Source organism: Nymphalis io, chromosome 8 (genome assembly GCF_905147045.1).
Source record: "Nymphalis io chromosome 8, ilAglIoxx1.1, whole genome shotgun sequence".
NCBI lineage: Eukaryota > Metazoa > Arthropoda > Insecta > Lepidoptera > Nymphalidae > Nymphalis > Nymphalis io.
The window spans coordinates 3,583,925-3,598,444 of record NC_065895.1 but is presented as its reverse complement, the minus strand read 5'-3'; the positions used below and the strand labels follow the sequence as shown (position 1 = coordinate 3,598,444).

The window sequence follows — 14,520 nt, the reverse complement described above, 5'->3', positions numbered from 1 at the left end:
TATTCTAATAAACTTTGAGCTTTGTGCGGGCTCGTCTGGGTAGATACCACCCACTCATCAGATATTCTACCGCAAAACAGCAGTACCGTAACCAGAACACAACAATACCAAGTGGTATTGTTGTGTTCCGGTTTGAAGGGTGAGTGAGCCAGTGTAATAACAGACACAAGGGACATAACATCTTAGTTTCCAAGGTTGGTGGCGCATTGGTGATGCAAGCGATGGTTAACATTTCTTACAATGCCAATGTCTATGGGCGTTGGTGACCACTTAACATCAGGTGGCCCATATGCTCCGCCTTCCAATTCTATATAAAAAAAAAACTACTAAGATCAAAACTTTGTTATATCGATTGTCTCGAAAAAGGAACATACAGTATACATTATATTTTTTAAATTTAGCTTGATATTTTTAAAATTAGGTTAAGTTTTTTACTGCCAAAAGCTGTCTTTTTTACAAAAAATATATTTTAAACAACAATAATTAAAGTGCTTGGAAAGCTAATTTAAAGTTTAAATTAGCTTTTTTTAGTTTAAATTTTAAACTGACATATTATAGTCATTGGTCTCCAGGTTCGAGTGTGATGTGTGCACGAAGCACGCGATAGGCCATAGATACAATTTCTAATTTCTAGCCATTTTGTTAATGTCAACTTGAATGTTGACAAATGTCAGCTCTGCGATAAAAATTGTTAAAAACTATTTATCCACTACGTTTTTTTAAATCACAACTAAAAATTAAACGAAAACCGTAACAGATAATGACTTCCACTGTTTACGAATTCTTCTTATTTTTCTAAAAACTGTCTGCTTAATATTATATGATTCACTATACATCTTTGGGTTACGTATTGTATTAGATGGCGTTTCCTCAGCCTAATGCACAAAGAGGTTAGTAAGGTTTTTATTTAGTTAATTATAATATAATAACTAGCATCATTTAAGTTCTTTTTCTATTTACTTCTAGAACTAACTAATAGAAAGATATTAGAGGAACTTCAGCTTAAAAAGCAGATGCTGTTGAAGCAGGGAGCTGTGGCGCCTCTTACTGCCACCACAATTTCCTTAACCCAACCAAGTCCTGTAAGCCAGCTGCCTATGTGTTCTATTCCTCCACTTTCTGCTACAGCTGTAAGTAATAAATGCTTTGAAATAATTTAAATCAGGGCCATATACTCTCTCTGAAAATAATCTACTTATACTTTTGTTTTTGATTTTCAAAATAGTGGTAACTTTTTCGTATGCCATTTTCAGGGTTTTCCACAGCTGCCTGAAGCTAATATTGTTAATACAAGTCATAGAGCTGCCTTGCAGCACGCAAACGCAACATCTTGTGGCTTCTTTGTTTCACAAGACTCTTCATTTGGTAACCAAATACTACCAGTTCTACCAAGATTTGATAATAAGTGAAATTAACATGTCTGCACTCATGAAACTGAAAACTCTCGAGGGTCATTTAGGTACCCTTTCTGGATTTTCAGAACCTAAAATAGAGCTTGAACAGTATGAAACACCAGCTCATATAGCTGCTGTGGCTCTTTACACCATGCAGGTTTGTATTTTACTATAATTATAATATCCTTTTTATGACAAAAGACAGCTACTTATCTACACTATGCAGTTGTTCGTTATTTCCTTATCTACAAACCCTAATTCTTTTCCCCTCTTTATAGACTCAATATGAAGCTCTTGAGAATAAGTTAGTCCTAGATGCTGGTTGTGGGCCAGGTATGTTGAGTATTGGTGCATCACTGTTGGGAGCAGGAATGGTTGTAGCGATGGACATTGATGATAGTGCCTTAGAGGTTTTAGAAGAAAACATTGAAGAAATGGAAATTCCGAGTATTGATGCTATTCAGTGTGATTTTCTTAATTCAAAACATTGTAGGTATGTTAAATAAGAAACACATATTCTTTAATAAATTTCAGTAATATAGTTTTGAATTACAAAATCAATCGCCATTAGAAAATAAAACAATCCTATGGCAATAAGCAAAAAATCTTTTTTTTATTAATATATTTAAAACATGAGATAATTTGGACATCAATGGTTGTAAATGGCTAATTTATGTCAAAAATATGCTTATCAACAGAGATTATTTAAGCAAATATTAATTTACATCAATCATATTTTAGATGGGAAAATTATTTTGACTCAGTGTTAATGAACCCACCATTTGGCACTAAAAATAATGCTGGTATAGATATGAAGTTTCTCAGGATGGGTTTGGATCTCACTTGTGACAGTGTTTACTCCCTACATAAATCATCAACAAGGTATTATTTTATAATTAAAAACTATCCAGTGTGTATAAAAAGTTTTTCTTTTGTTTTATAATAAATTTACTCAGATTATAAGTTGCCGCAAAAATTATAAATGACTAATATTGTTATAGTATTGGGGTATATGTATATCGGGTCCAATTGAGTTAAATTATAAGCACACTAACATAAAATATTGTGTAGTAATAATTTATGCTAATGATTTCTTTATTTAGTATATTATAATACTTTCGAATGTAGACAACTGAATATGTACTTGAATACATTATGTTCAAGATTAATTTACATAAAATTCATTTGTGGTAATACCTTTTATAATTAGCCTTTTTTTACAGAACTCATATACAAAAGAAAATTAAAGAATGGGGTGTAAAAGGAAGTGTCATTGCAGAACTTCGATACAACTTACCAGCAACTTACAAGTTCCATAGACAACAAACTAGAGACATTGCTGTCGACTTATGGAAGATAAATCATATACATTCATGAACTTAAAAATAATAATATGACTGAAAATTGTCTAACTATATCAATGAACTTTTAGTAAAGATGCATACTTTAAAATGTTGTAAATATTATAAATTTGGAAAATAAAACAATTTTTTATAAGAATCATTTATTTTAAAGTTTATCAGTCTTCACCTAGCTTTCAGTCGAGCTTCAATCTAATATGATTAACTAAATAAGCTTCATATATTAATATCAAATGCTGCAAATACTCATTGGAACAAAAAATATCTTTAAACTTAAAGAATTAAGTCAATATATTGTCCCACATCGATCTCTCGTTTTAGAATTACACTTGAGGAAAAGTAAACACAAAATATAATATCACTAATCTCCAAACTGAATGTTCTGAGCAAGCTTGATGGTGCCGGAGTAGTTGATAGTGACGGTAGAACGGCGCATGTAGTTCTTCCAGCTGTCGGAGCCACACTCTCGCCCGCCGCCTGTAGCCTTCTCCCCGCCAAATGCTCCGCCCACCTCGGCGCCATTTGTCGGGATGTTCACGTTTACGATGCCGCAATCCGACCCATGGGGTCCGATCCACTGTGAGAGAATCACCAGTTAGAAAACTAATCAGTAGCCATTTTTCTTTATAAATGAACGGATTTTTTATACATACGACGACAATATTGTTACGAGCTTAGAGAAGTAACAATATTATACTATTAGTGATTAGAATTAAGTTGTTATACTTTAAAAATGATATTTGTATTTGTAAAAAAATAATATAAAAGTTTTAGTTGATTTTTTTATTAAATATATTCTTTGCTCTTATGCCTATAAACCTTTTCAAAACTGTTTGCTGAGTCGGAAAGGAATATTAGAAAGAATGTAGAAGTTGGAGGTGTTACCTTAAATACATCCGCCAAATTTTCAGTGAAAAGACTAGAGGATAGGCCCTGGTCGACTTCATTGTTGTACTGAATACCAGTATCCAGGTCAGGGATCTTGATGCAGTACACGATAGGCGCAAAACATTCTGACTTTACCAGCGGGGAGTCGTGGGGCAATCCCGTAATTATTGTTGGCTCCACGAAGTATCCTTCGCGCTCAATAACCTAAAAGACGAATTCTAGATTTAAACTTAAATGCACAATAAATGGTGATAGTATTGCAGACATTTTTTTACATGATTAGAAAAGTAACTTTCAAATATATACAATAAAGTACACAATAAATATCATAATTTTGTAATATCTTAATATATGTAACTATGTTATATATAACACATATATATTACGTCAACCCTTGAAATTCTATCGCTGACCGATAGAAGAATCAGAGTGAAATGAACGTTTAGTAATTCCATATCGGGTTCTAACCTAAACAAATTTCAGTATTTTAAACTTCACAACCAAGAAAAAGTTATACTTTAAGTCCTGTCACATTAATTTAACTTTGAGATAAGTATTATGTACGACAGGGTCGGAACCTACTTCATGGCCTTACTTATAAACGTTGCTTAGCGGCTGTTAAGTTAAAGACTAATTTCTCTCTTTCTATCATTATTGATTTGAAAATCACTGTTTAACAAATCAACGTAACTCACAGATATTTAAATATTTGTGACATTTTAGTTAATTCAATCGTCTTGCCTTTCCTCCGAACTCAATGGTTCCTCCTTGCTTGACGGCTTCAGCGACTGTTCTCTTATAGGCTTCGACAGCGGCCGGCGTATGCAGCGGACCAATCAACGTCTCATTCAGCAGGGGATCACCAATCTTAGGCAGCACACTCGCGTATGCCTTCTTCAATCTTGATACTACTTCAGGGAATAGCTGTTTCGGAAATTTTAATTACATTATATTGATTTAATTTTATTTAAAGAAAAACGTGTATCTGCACTATTCGAAGATCTTCGATATTATAAGTAAAGTCCTACTCACTCGCTCATGTATGAGCAAACGGCGCGTGGTGGTGCAGCGCTGGCCAGCCGTGCCCGCGCATGCGAAAAGCGCCGCGTTTAGCAACAGCTCCACGTTGGCGTCTGAGTTCACTATGATTGCGTTGTTGCCTCCTAGCTCCAGCAGGTGACGGCCGAAACGTCTCTGCACCTCCACACCTACCTATATAATAGATAGATAGCAATCAGACATGACAGAAGAGAGATCAGACGCAGAAAAATCGGCTTCACTAACACTAACAGCTGTGTATCTCCCGGTTGCTACGGAGAATTTCTTAACAAAAAAACATAATAACTTTCATTGGCTCGATTCGGTATTCAAGCCCGGGTATAATCTGAAACATCATAACTTGCTGCCATACTTGCTAGCTACGATACCAAAGTATTTAACGCGATCGGTTTAGAAAGATATAATCCATTACAATTCTCTAAGTAAAGCTATATTACCTCCTGTCCCACGGCCGTACTTCCAGTAAACGACACAAGTTTCATCCTGTGGTCGCGCACGAGCGTCTGTCCAACGTCCTTCCCACCGACACAGAGCGCCGCCACCGCCCCAGGGATGTTGTTCTTGACGAGTACGCTCTCGACTATCTTAGTGACTGCCACTGCGGTGAGGGGAGTGGTGTCTGATGGTTTCCATACGCTGACGTCTCCACAGACCTAAACGCGGCATTTTTTTTTAATTTTAACTTAAAATACGGTATCTCGCTCCAATGTAAAGAGTTACCAGAGATTTATAAATGGAAAACCGTTATTATTACGGGTTTATATAATTTGCTTGGTTTTTTAGTTTATGAATTTATATTATATTTTACCTACATCTGAAAATTATGGTTAAAACGAAAACATTTTGATTTAACCCTAAACATATTAGTTTTTTTCTAATGTATTTTCGTTGAAGACAAATACTGTGCTGCTAGTGATTAACATTAGTGACATAACCTAATGTGTGCTAGATAAGATAACACCTTATTACTAAGTAGATTCTGATAAAGTAAATTAAAAACTTGTTCAATCTTTTCATTAATAAAGTAAAAGAAATTAAAACCAATAGACATAATGATTTGATATTTTAAAATCAAAGTTTTACTGATGTGATTTGATTTTAAAAATCTACGTTGTAGTGTAATAACTCATACACCCACCATAGCGATAGCGCTGTTCCATCCGAAAACGGCAACTGGAAAGTTGAATGCAGTAATTATGCCAATAGCGCCCAGAGGGTTCCATTTCTCGATAAGCACGTGTCCTGGACGCTCCGAAGGAAAGATAGTCCCAGGTAATGTGCGAGATAAGCCGAGTGCTAAGTCACAAACGTGAATATATTCAATAACTTCTCCGATGGCCTCGGGTAGAATCTTTCCTATTGCACAAAAAAGTTTTACATTAGTCAAATAGCTATGTATTATTATTATACGTTCAAGATGTTACTATCAATCACATTGCCTTAAGGGATAATATTTTTGTCTTACCCATTTCTAAAGAAACTAATTGTCCGAGCGGTTGTAATTTTTCTCTGAGCGCATCACCAATTTGCCTAACGATCTCTCCTCTCGCAGGAGCTGGCATTTCTGACCAAGCATGCCACGCATCTTGAGCAGCTGTAGCACAAGACTCGTAGTCAGCCTGACTAGCCGATTGCACTTCAGCGATAATTTTTCCATTTGCCGGACTATAAGATTGGATTACCTATCGGAAAATTAAATATGAATGGTTGTTTTACATATTGTGATCAATATTGTAAATACATTTAATTTGATTTACCAGACAATCAATAAAAATATAAATTACCTGACCATTCGCCTTCCATTTTCCATTGAACACACCTACATTGTTCTTTTCCAAACCTAAATCCTTTAAAAAGGAATATTTAGGATCGTCTATTAGGTAGGTGGATGCGTTTCTAGCCATTGGCAATCGCAAACGCAAAAGAGTTATGGCACTACGACACAGTACACGGTTCATGAGTAAACCAGTTATGAACGAATGTGATAGTGTAACTCAGTATGGCTATAGCTGAACAAAGATAAAACAATCTTGTTTGTGAACAATAAAAGGCGTACCATCGCCTTATCGCAATATTATCGATAAATTAGTTGCCGGGTCAAGACTTTTAATAAATATCATTCATTTTATAATTACACTTGAGAAAACATTAAAACTTTCTTGCAGTAATAAAATTTATAGAACAGTGTTCAAAACTTGTGAATTACTTAGTATTATTTGCGTTATCCCGATAAACGAATCAGCAAAAAAAATAACCATTTATCTTCATATTATTACTAAGATAAGCATATTTAAGAAGATAAAAACTTTTAAAAAGCTTCGAAATATTAGATAATACGTCTGATAAATTAATAAATTATTATTATAGAGGTGTGCAAAACACGCGAAGGCTAAAAACAATAAATAATCTAGGTGTGATTGTAATGTTGATTAATAAACACGACACATATAATAACATCTTATATTTATTCTTTTATACATAAACTTTGTACACAGCTGGCAGTTACATTTATAGTCTTATCTAACAAAACTAAGTCAACTTCAATATTGTTTGGTCAATGTTCTTGCCGAGATTGAAAACAATTTTACACTAATAATTATATTGTACTACATGATTACACATGAACTTTTATCGTCAACAACTTTTCCTTCTTTCATTTCTTGTGCCTTTTGTGCGAGGTATGTGTTTTGGTCTCTCTTAATCATCCATTCTGGCAAAGGTTTCTCCCAGTCGGTTGGCGGTGATTCTCGCTTCTTCCAAGTGTCGTTTTGATAGTGTGCTGTCAATCGTCTCATGCGCCTGATCTTCTCACTTTTGATCAATTCATTCTGCACAATAATGTTTAGAATTTATTTCCCATAGTATGTAGTACAATAAAGTAGTATGGGAAATTATAAAGCTGAGCAATTTTTACAATAATAAACAGTTGAAATGCTATTAACATGGTAGAGACCATAATGACGTTTTTATCTAGAAGACATTTTTAATACTTAGTTATTAAGGTCAAGCCCTCCAGCTGTGAGCATTTTATTTTTGTTAGAAGACTGGACTATTAATTTATTTGTTCTTTATAACAGTTGCTTAAGATTTAATATATGAAATACTGTTATTATTACCATATGACATAAAACATTTTGAAAGTAGAAATAGTGAATGATGTATTATTTTTATTACATTCATTTGCATTTATATAAGTATAATTTCCGCTCGCACCTTATTCGCGTTTAAAGGGAGGGGGTATCAAGTGTTAGGTGCCCTATGTCCTTTAATGTATTCCTGACGAAGTGTTTACACAATTTCCTGATGATCATGATTGTTTTTCATTTAATTTTTTTTTTTATTTGATCTATGACAATCTCACTGAATATATGATATATAACAATACTTGATTGTTCACATTTACAAAAATTGTTAATTTTAATGTATTGCTATGGCATTGTAAAATTCTGACATTAATAAAATTTATGAATGAATGTATGGTGATTTTAGAAATAAAAAAAAAAAAATTAATTGCGTATTTGGCCATTTTCAACCATTTTTTATGCATGCAAGTGTATAACAAGCATTTTATGTTACAAATATATTAACTATATGTTAACTAGATGTATAATAATATAATATGGTGTGGATTTGTATAGAATTAGTGAGCTGCACTATTAGTATTGCCTAGGGGTAAGGTTAACAGCTTACAGCAAATATATGTTATTACAATAATTTTGTATAGACATAGAAAACTTACAGCTGCCTTTGTATCATTGTTCTTAACCCATTTGCAACAATTCACATAATCCTTCTTCCATTGATTGCAATCAAGTGATCCACCATAAATAAAATACTGATTAAATCTTGCTTTAAAACTTGTACAATCATCATACTCATCTTCATATATATCACAATCTCTTATCTGTAAAATTAATATATTTACAGAATATAAATATATTTTAAAACAAAACCTTATTACTGCATAATCAAAACTTTTTAGTATATTTCATTTTATTTACAATTGTTTATCCCCTTAAGACCTGTTTTTAAACTGAAAGCCTGAAAATGTTACTTTGCTAGGCAAGCCTCTCCTTTTGAGGAGAAAGTTTGAAACTAATTCCACCATGCTATTGTAATGCAAGTTGAGGGTATTGGTAAGGCAGATTATCTTTTCACACATGCAAATTTCCTCACAATGATTCCCTTCATCGCCAAACATGAGACAAATTATTTAAGGAAATACATGTAAATAAGAGGATGACTCATTAATCATAATAAATTAATAAAATTCTCGTGTATCAGTTTATCTAAAAACAAAAGTCAAAATTAGCATCGTAAATTAAGAAGCCTTACAAGCCATTTTTCTGTGGGGTCAATCGTTGGTGATGTTTCTTCAACATTTGAACTGCTTTCTGGATCTTTTTCATTTTTACTCTCTGCATTTATGGTGTCGTTTTTATTTTGAGACATCGTTATTTTCAACAATTTTTCTTCCTTATTTTACCATGAAATAGTGCATTTTAACATATTTATATACTAAAAGGTCATAATTATATTACAATAACTAAAGTTTAATTCATTATATAACAGTTTTTAATATGATAGTTACCAAAAAAAATTGGTTATGGAAAAGTAATGAGCACAACAATAAAAAATATTATAACATCAACCAACAGAAATAAAATAACAGGAAATAACAGACAGGATTATAAATATTGTAGAAAGTAAGAACTATTGATTGATATTAAATTATATTCATTATTTTTTTTAGGTTATGTTTTGACGTTTGAGGTTAATTCGGTGTGTCAAATCACAAATATAAAGTTAAAGCAGCTGTTTTGAGTCTTGTTTTTTTTATTAATTTTTTTGTTTTGTTTGAATTTATAAATAAATATTTATAAGCAGTTGTTCAATAAACATTAAACCAAACGCATTATAATTCTTATATTACGTATAAAGATTTTTCAATTATAAATAATAACATACCTAATAAGGCAAATGAACTATTTCAGATCTTTTCATTCAAATAGTCAATTAAAAAGCTACGGCTACTTTTAATTTTCATTTTTATATACTAATTAAGGCCTTATTGTAAATAAATTAAAAAAATATATTCAAAGTGTGAACTGAGTTTTGACATTACGTCACTGACATTGACGCAGGGTACTTGGCAATTGACATAATATTTTTATAAGCATAATAATTATATTATGACTTGTCTTATCAACAGTATTTCATTTTGCAGGAAAATGAAATAATCCAGCGAAAGAGTACACAATCACTACGTTTTAGCTTTAGTTGATATGTGACCTTTGTACTTTAAACAAACTTTGACGTTTTATTCTGTGAAAAGTTATTATTGTGTCTGAGAAATAAAAAAATAAGTTTTTAACATGTCGTTAAACAAACTAGTTGGAGGAGACTGTGGAGGCAATAATGCCCTTGTCCAGCTTACTAATATTGTAAACCGTGATGCTTCAATCACACAAAACTTGTCACAAGCAGACAGGTTTGTTAATGAATTCATGGCTCAGAATACTCAGGGGCCTCAAACTTTTAATATGAATGCTTTGCTTAATAATATGCCTGAGGTGGAGAAAACTAATAACTCGAAAACTGTGCAATTGCCTTCAACAAGTAAAATGTCTAATATACATACACAGAGATCAGGTCCATGGCTAGCTGGCCCTTCCACTTCATTCATGAGTGCACCAATGCTACCATTTAATATACCGTATCAACCTTTGTTGCAACCTCAACAATCTTCAAATGTCCAAATCCAATATGTAAATGAAGCAGATTTGCAAAAAGTATCAGATAATGATGTTAAAGCAAAAGCTCAAGAATTTGTTAGTAGTGTGCAAGAAGATGATGAACTTGCTTATAATCAGTTTATGTCATTTATGAAAAGAATTAGTGCAGGCGAATTAAACCTAGGCGAGACAGTAGAAGGGGGACAAAAACAAATGAGTAAAGATGAAATAGTGGAGGAAATGGCTGAAAAATTCAAAGATGAATGGGCTAAACTAAGTGATGTAAATGATGATTGGAATAGTGAATTTGCTAATGGGATACCTAAGGAGTATTCTTTTACAGAAGGAAATGTTATGTTGGAGAACAAAAGTGCTTTAGAAATAGGTAAAGAAAAATTAAGGATGGGTGATATACCAGGTGCTGTTCTATGCTTTGAAGCAGCTGCACAACAACAACCTGATTCGGCTGAAGTATGGTTCCTTTTGGGTACAACACAAGCAGAAAATGAACAAGATCCTCTAGCAATAACTGCCTTGAAGAAATCTTTAGAGTTAGATCCAAGACAACTAGAGGGTTACATAACATTAGCAGCAGCTTATACAAATGAAAATATGGGTAAATATGCATACTTAACATTATTAGATTGGTTGAAAGCCAGTCCTAAGTACAGCGACATGTTTCCTCAAGATATAAATCCCCAGAAAATGAATTTGAAAGAATTAGAATCATATGTAACATCATTATATCTAAAAGCTGCACAAATGAACCCTGCACAGATTGATCCGGATGTTCAGAATGCTCTAGGTGTTATTTTTAACATTAACCAACAGTATGACAAAGCTGTAGATTGTTTTAAAGCAGCGATTATGGTAGCATCAGATAATGCTAAACTTTGGAATAGACTTGGTGCTACACTAGCTAATAGTGACAGATCAGAAGAAGCAGTTGAAGCATACCATGAAGCTTTAAACTTAGAACCTGGATTCATACGAGCTAGATATAATGTTGGCATAACATGTATGAATTTAGGTGCTCATAAACAGGCCGCAGAACACTTTTTAGTAGCTTTAAATCAGCAGTACAAGGCAAAAAGTATGCATCCAAATGCATCAACTGCTGATACCAGTTCTTCAACAATTTGGACCACTTTAAGGATGGTGTGTTCTTTCATGGGAGAACATGATGTAGCAAAGTTAGTTGATGAGAGAAACTTAAGTGAACTAAATAAGTTTTTTGAAGTTGACTCATGAGATGAAACAATTACATAACTGTTTATAATTATAATGTAATTTTGTAAGCATTATCACATTGTGATATTTTAATGGCAGAGGGCAATATTAATTAATCTATTACTAGAGTTTTTAAGACATTATATATTTTTTTTATTTGTTTTGGCATTTAAATGATAATAAAACTTTTAGGTACATTTTTTTTTTATTATTTCATAATGTTAATTTTTATATCATTTTGTCAATAAAAATTTACACTTAACATTTAGTTAATGGTATTTTCATATTGTTTTGTCGTGCAGGAAACTACAAACTGAGCTGTCTAATGGACAGCCTTGTGGGTGATTATTAAAAAACCAACATGGTTTTCTTTGCACTTTTAAGCTGTCAATATTTTTTTTACTCCTAGCATTATTTTTTACCTCATTTATTGTTCTAGGATACCTTAAATTTACAAACCCATTTCTGACTTCAAATATGTGGTGATTATTTCTTAACAAAGTTTGTAAGCCACCACATTCTGATTTTAAAGCTTTTAATTTATCAGGTGGTAGAAGTTGTATAAGTTCATGAATAGCAACATTTTTACCGTTTGACCAATTTGACTTTATATTGCATCCACCAAGCAAATAATTTGAAATACAATTTATTATAGACTCTATAATATTTTTATTTAATTTTGTGCAATTTCTTACTCTTTCAATGGGATCTCTAGTTTTAAATTCCTTTGTTTCAATATCTTGGTCAATATCATTGTTCATACTTAATCCTATTTGATAACTTATCATATCTTGAACACAAGCAACATGCTTGCCATGTTCACTTTCCTTGTAGGTTCTTGTCATACCAATATAGCATATTCTCTTCGTGCTTGGAATTTTCAACCTGTCTATTTCGGTTTTAAAACCACAACTATCACATAATTGTCTCACATATTCCAAATATTCAGTGTATTGGCTTTTAGATGAATTTTGCCTTTGATATTTTGTACCATCAAAATTGTATGCACAACATGGTAGCAGGAAAAATTTAGATTTGTAGGAATTTTGTGTAGCAATAACTGGTATCCATGGTGTAAGTTCATCAGAATGATTTCCTATAATCCAATCAACGTCAGAAAAGATATGCATATTTGATGGAGTTACTGTTGTTTCCTATAAAAAATATTTAAAAATTACATGCACTTTAAGTGAACACTAAGATAAATCCTATTTTAAATTAGACCTACTTTTAACTTAATGTTATTGGGATATAAGTCCCATATTTTTCTCTTCCTAATGTCAACCCCATATCCAGTATGTCCCTCCATATTCAAAATATAAACAAGCAAACCATTCCCACATCCAATATCTACAAATGATTGTAGTTTATTATCTTTCTTCCACAGGAGTAACAAGTAGGTAGCAATAGCAATGTCTTCATACACAAACTTTGTTGGATCTGTACATTCTGGCCAAATCTGAAATAAAAAGTAATTTATTTAAATATATATAGATAAAAAAGTGAAATTATATATAATAATGTGTACCTTAACCATCTCTTTACCATATCTCAACTTAAGGTCATTATATTTTATATAATATTCTTCAATTGGCACTAATGCTAAAGATTCATTGCATATTTGAACTTGCTTACTAGACATTTCATCACACCACTTTAGGACTTGAGGTAAGACAGTATTTTTTAACCATTGGTGAGACTTTGTTATATTATCTATAAAAACAAAAATATATACCGTTGTATGTTTTTTATGTAAATAGCATCAGTAAAACAAGTAAATATATGACTAACCAGAAAAAGTATTTAATATAACATCACCATCTTGTAACGAAAAGCTATAAGAAAATGTTGGACATAGGTTTTGTTCAATGACCACAGGAGTCACATCAAAAAATCTTACTTGTGTTACAGATTTATTTTTACAAATTATTTGAAATGCATGCGATTCAAGGTAGCTTTTCGGAAGAAGTTCCACTAACAAAATTTCATTTTCAGTTTCACTTTCTTCAACTATTTTGACATGTTTCTTTTTGAGGATATCATCTAAAAATTGCTTTTTGTTGACGGTATCTAATTGATAATGTTTCAATTCATTTTCCCAAGAAATATTATTGTCTCGAACATAATATCTTTTTAAAATAGTGCATCCCCATAATCTTTTATTGACTACATGAGGTTTTTTTATTAATATATTAATTGACTCCCAAAATAAGTTTGATTTTACTTTGTTATAAGACACTGTAGTTATATCCATATTATAGAAATAAAATCAATAATAACTTCTTAATATTTATTTAAAATCAAACATTGTTTGATAGAAGTATGAATGTATCTAATATAAATTTTAGATATTATATTGATAATATATTTCGTCAACCTATTTCATAGATGACATATGACAAATGAAATGTAGTATTTTTGCCAACAACAACAACGCGGTCACGATTTGTACAGTAGGTAACTATTTTCTATTTTTATTAAATTTTTTTTGTTCTTTTCTGGCATTTATTTGTATTTATTTAAGACTTTAGTAGGTAATTTAAATAATTATGAGTTGACCCAATAATTCGGAGCTACCATAATAAAAATCGCATACGTATACGTGTGATACGTAAAAAATATAAAAAAAACACGTAATAATTATGTACAATTATATTTATGTATGAACACCAACGATAATTAACTCTTAACTAAGTCTTAGGTATTTTTTCATTGTATAATATAATCTTGTCTAACAAATCTTATATATTAATATTTTGCAAATGAGTTTAAATATATTTTTTGTTAAATGTAAAATGGTATATAGTACTAAATAAATCTTTTTCTATATAATATGTAAAGTAGGTGGGTATT

General features: G+C 31.7%; 5 protein-coding genes across 9 annotated transcripts; 2 read left to right on the top strand and 3 right to left on the bottom strand.

Moving 5' to 3' along the window:
* The first annotated feature begins 653 nt into the window (after positions 1-653).
* Positions 654-2,899, top strand: LOC126770269 (rRNA N6-adenosine-methyltransferase Mettl5). 2 transcript variants are annotated; one of them, XM_050489565.1, is made up of 5 exons: positions 967-1,130; positions 1,254-1,551; positions 1,673-1,887; positions 2,136-2,276; positions 2,618-2,899. In XM_050489565.1, exons 2-5 carry the CDS (start codon positions 1,417-1,419, stop codon positions 2,769-2,771), a joined length of 645 nt encoding a protein of 214 aa, XP_050345522.1. In that variant the 5' UTR covers positions 967-1,130; positions 1,254-1,416; the 3' UTR covers positions 2,772-2,899. The 2 variants fall into 2 exon arrangements, 1 of the variants encoding a protein (XP_050345522.1); XR_007669451.1 differs by lacking the exons at positions 2,136-2,276; positions 2,618-2,899 and adding an exon at positions 654-890.
* Positions 2,900-2,918: 19 nt separating this feature from the next.
* On the bottom strand, positions 2,919-6,718 carry LOC126770268 (putative aldehyde dehydrogenase family 7 member A1 homolog). Its single transcript, XM_050489564.1, has 8 exons — positions 6,487-6,718; positions 6,168-6,384; positions 5,841-6,058; positions 5,140-5,355; positions 4,676-4,855; positions 4,385-4,567; positions 3,641-3,847; positions 2,919-3,332 (listed from the first exon to the last, which is right to left on the bottom strand). The coding sequence occupies exons 1-8, from the start codon at positions 6,658-6,660 to the stop codon at positions 3,117-3,119; spliced, it is 1,611 nt and encodes a 536-aa protein (XP_050345521.1). The 5' UTR covers positions 6,661-6,718; the 3' UTR covers positions 2,919-3,116.
* A 430-nt stretch (positions 6,719-7,148) lies between these two features.
* LOC126770256 (UPF0545 protein C22orf39 homolog) lies at positions 7,149-10,013 on the bottom strand. 3 transcript variants are annotated; one of them, XM_050489547.1, is made up of 4 exons: positions 9,900-10,013; positions 9,038-9,174; positions 8,442-8,606; positions 7,149-7,530 (listed from the first exon to the last, which is right to left on the bottom strand). In XM_050489547.1, the coding sequence occupies exons 2-4, from the start codon at positions 9,152-9,154 to the stop codon at positions 7,309-7,311; spliced, it is 504 nt and encodes a 167-aa protein (XP_050345504.1). In that variant the 5' UTR covers positions 9,155-9,174; positions 9,900-10,013; the 3' UTR covers positions 7,149-7,308. The 3 variants fall into 3 exon arrangements, with proteins under 3 accessions (XP_050345504.1, XP_050345503.1, XP_050345502.1); XM_050489546.1 differs by lacking the exon at positions 9,900-10,013 and adding an exon at positions 9,294-9,419 and having other exon boundaries at positions 9,038-9,220; XM_050489545.1 differs by lacking the exon at positions 9,900-10,013 and having other exon boundaries at positions 9,038-9,260.
* Positions 10,014-10,019: 6 nt separating this feature from the next.
* LOC126770255 (peroxisomal targeting signal 1 receptor) lies at positions 10,020-11,858 on the top strand. Its single transcript, XM_050489544.1, has one exon. The coding sequence runs from the start codon at positions 10,078-10,080 to the stop codon at positions 11,686-11,688; it is 1,611 nt and encodes a 536-aa protein (XP_050345501.1). The 5' UTR covers positions 10,020-10,077; the 3' UTR covers positions 11,689-11,858.
* On the bottom strand, positions 11,854-13,989 carry LOC126770254 (probable tRNA (uracil-O(2)-)-methyltransferase). Of its 2 annotated transcripts, none has more exons than XM_050489541.1 (4): positions 13,459-13,984; positions 13,196-13,380; positions 12,896-13,126; positions 11,854-12,821 (listed from the first exon to the last, which is right to left on the bottom strand). In XM_050489541.1, the coding sequence occupies exons 1-4, from the start codon at positions 13,919-13,921 to the stop codon at positions 11,949-11,951; spliced, it is 1,752 nt and encodes a 583-aa protein (XP_050345498.1). In that variant the 5' UTR covers positions 13,922-13,984; the 3' UTR covers positions 11,854-11,948. The 2 variants fall into 2 exon arrangements, with proteins under 2 accessions (XP_050345498.1, XP_050345499.1); XM_050489542.1 differs by having other exon boundaries at positions 12,522-12,821; positions 13,000-13,126; positions 13,459-13,989.
* Between the last annotated feature and the right edge of the window lie 531 nt (positions 13,990-14,520).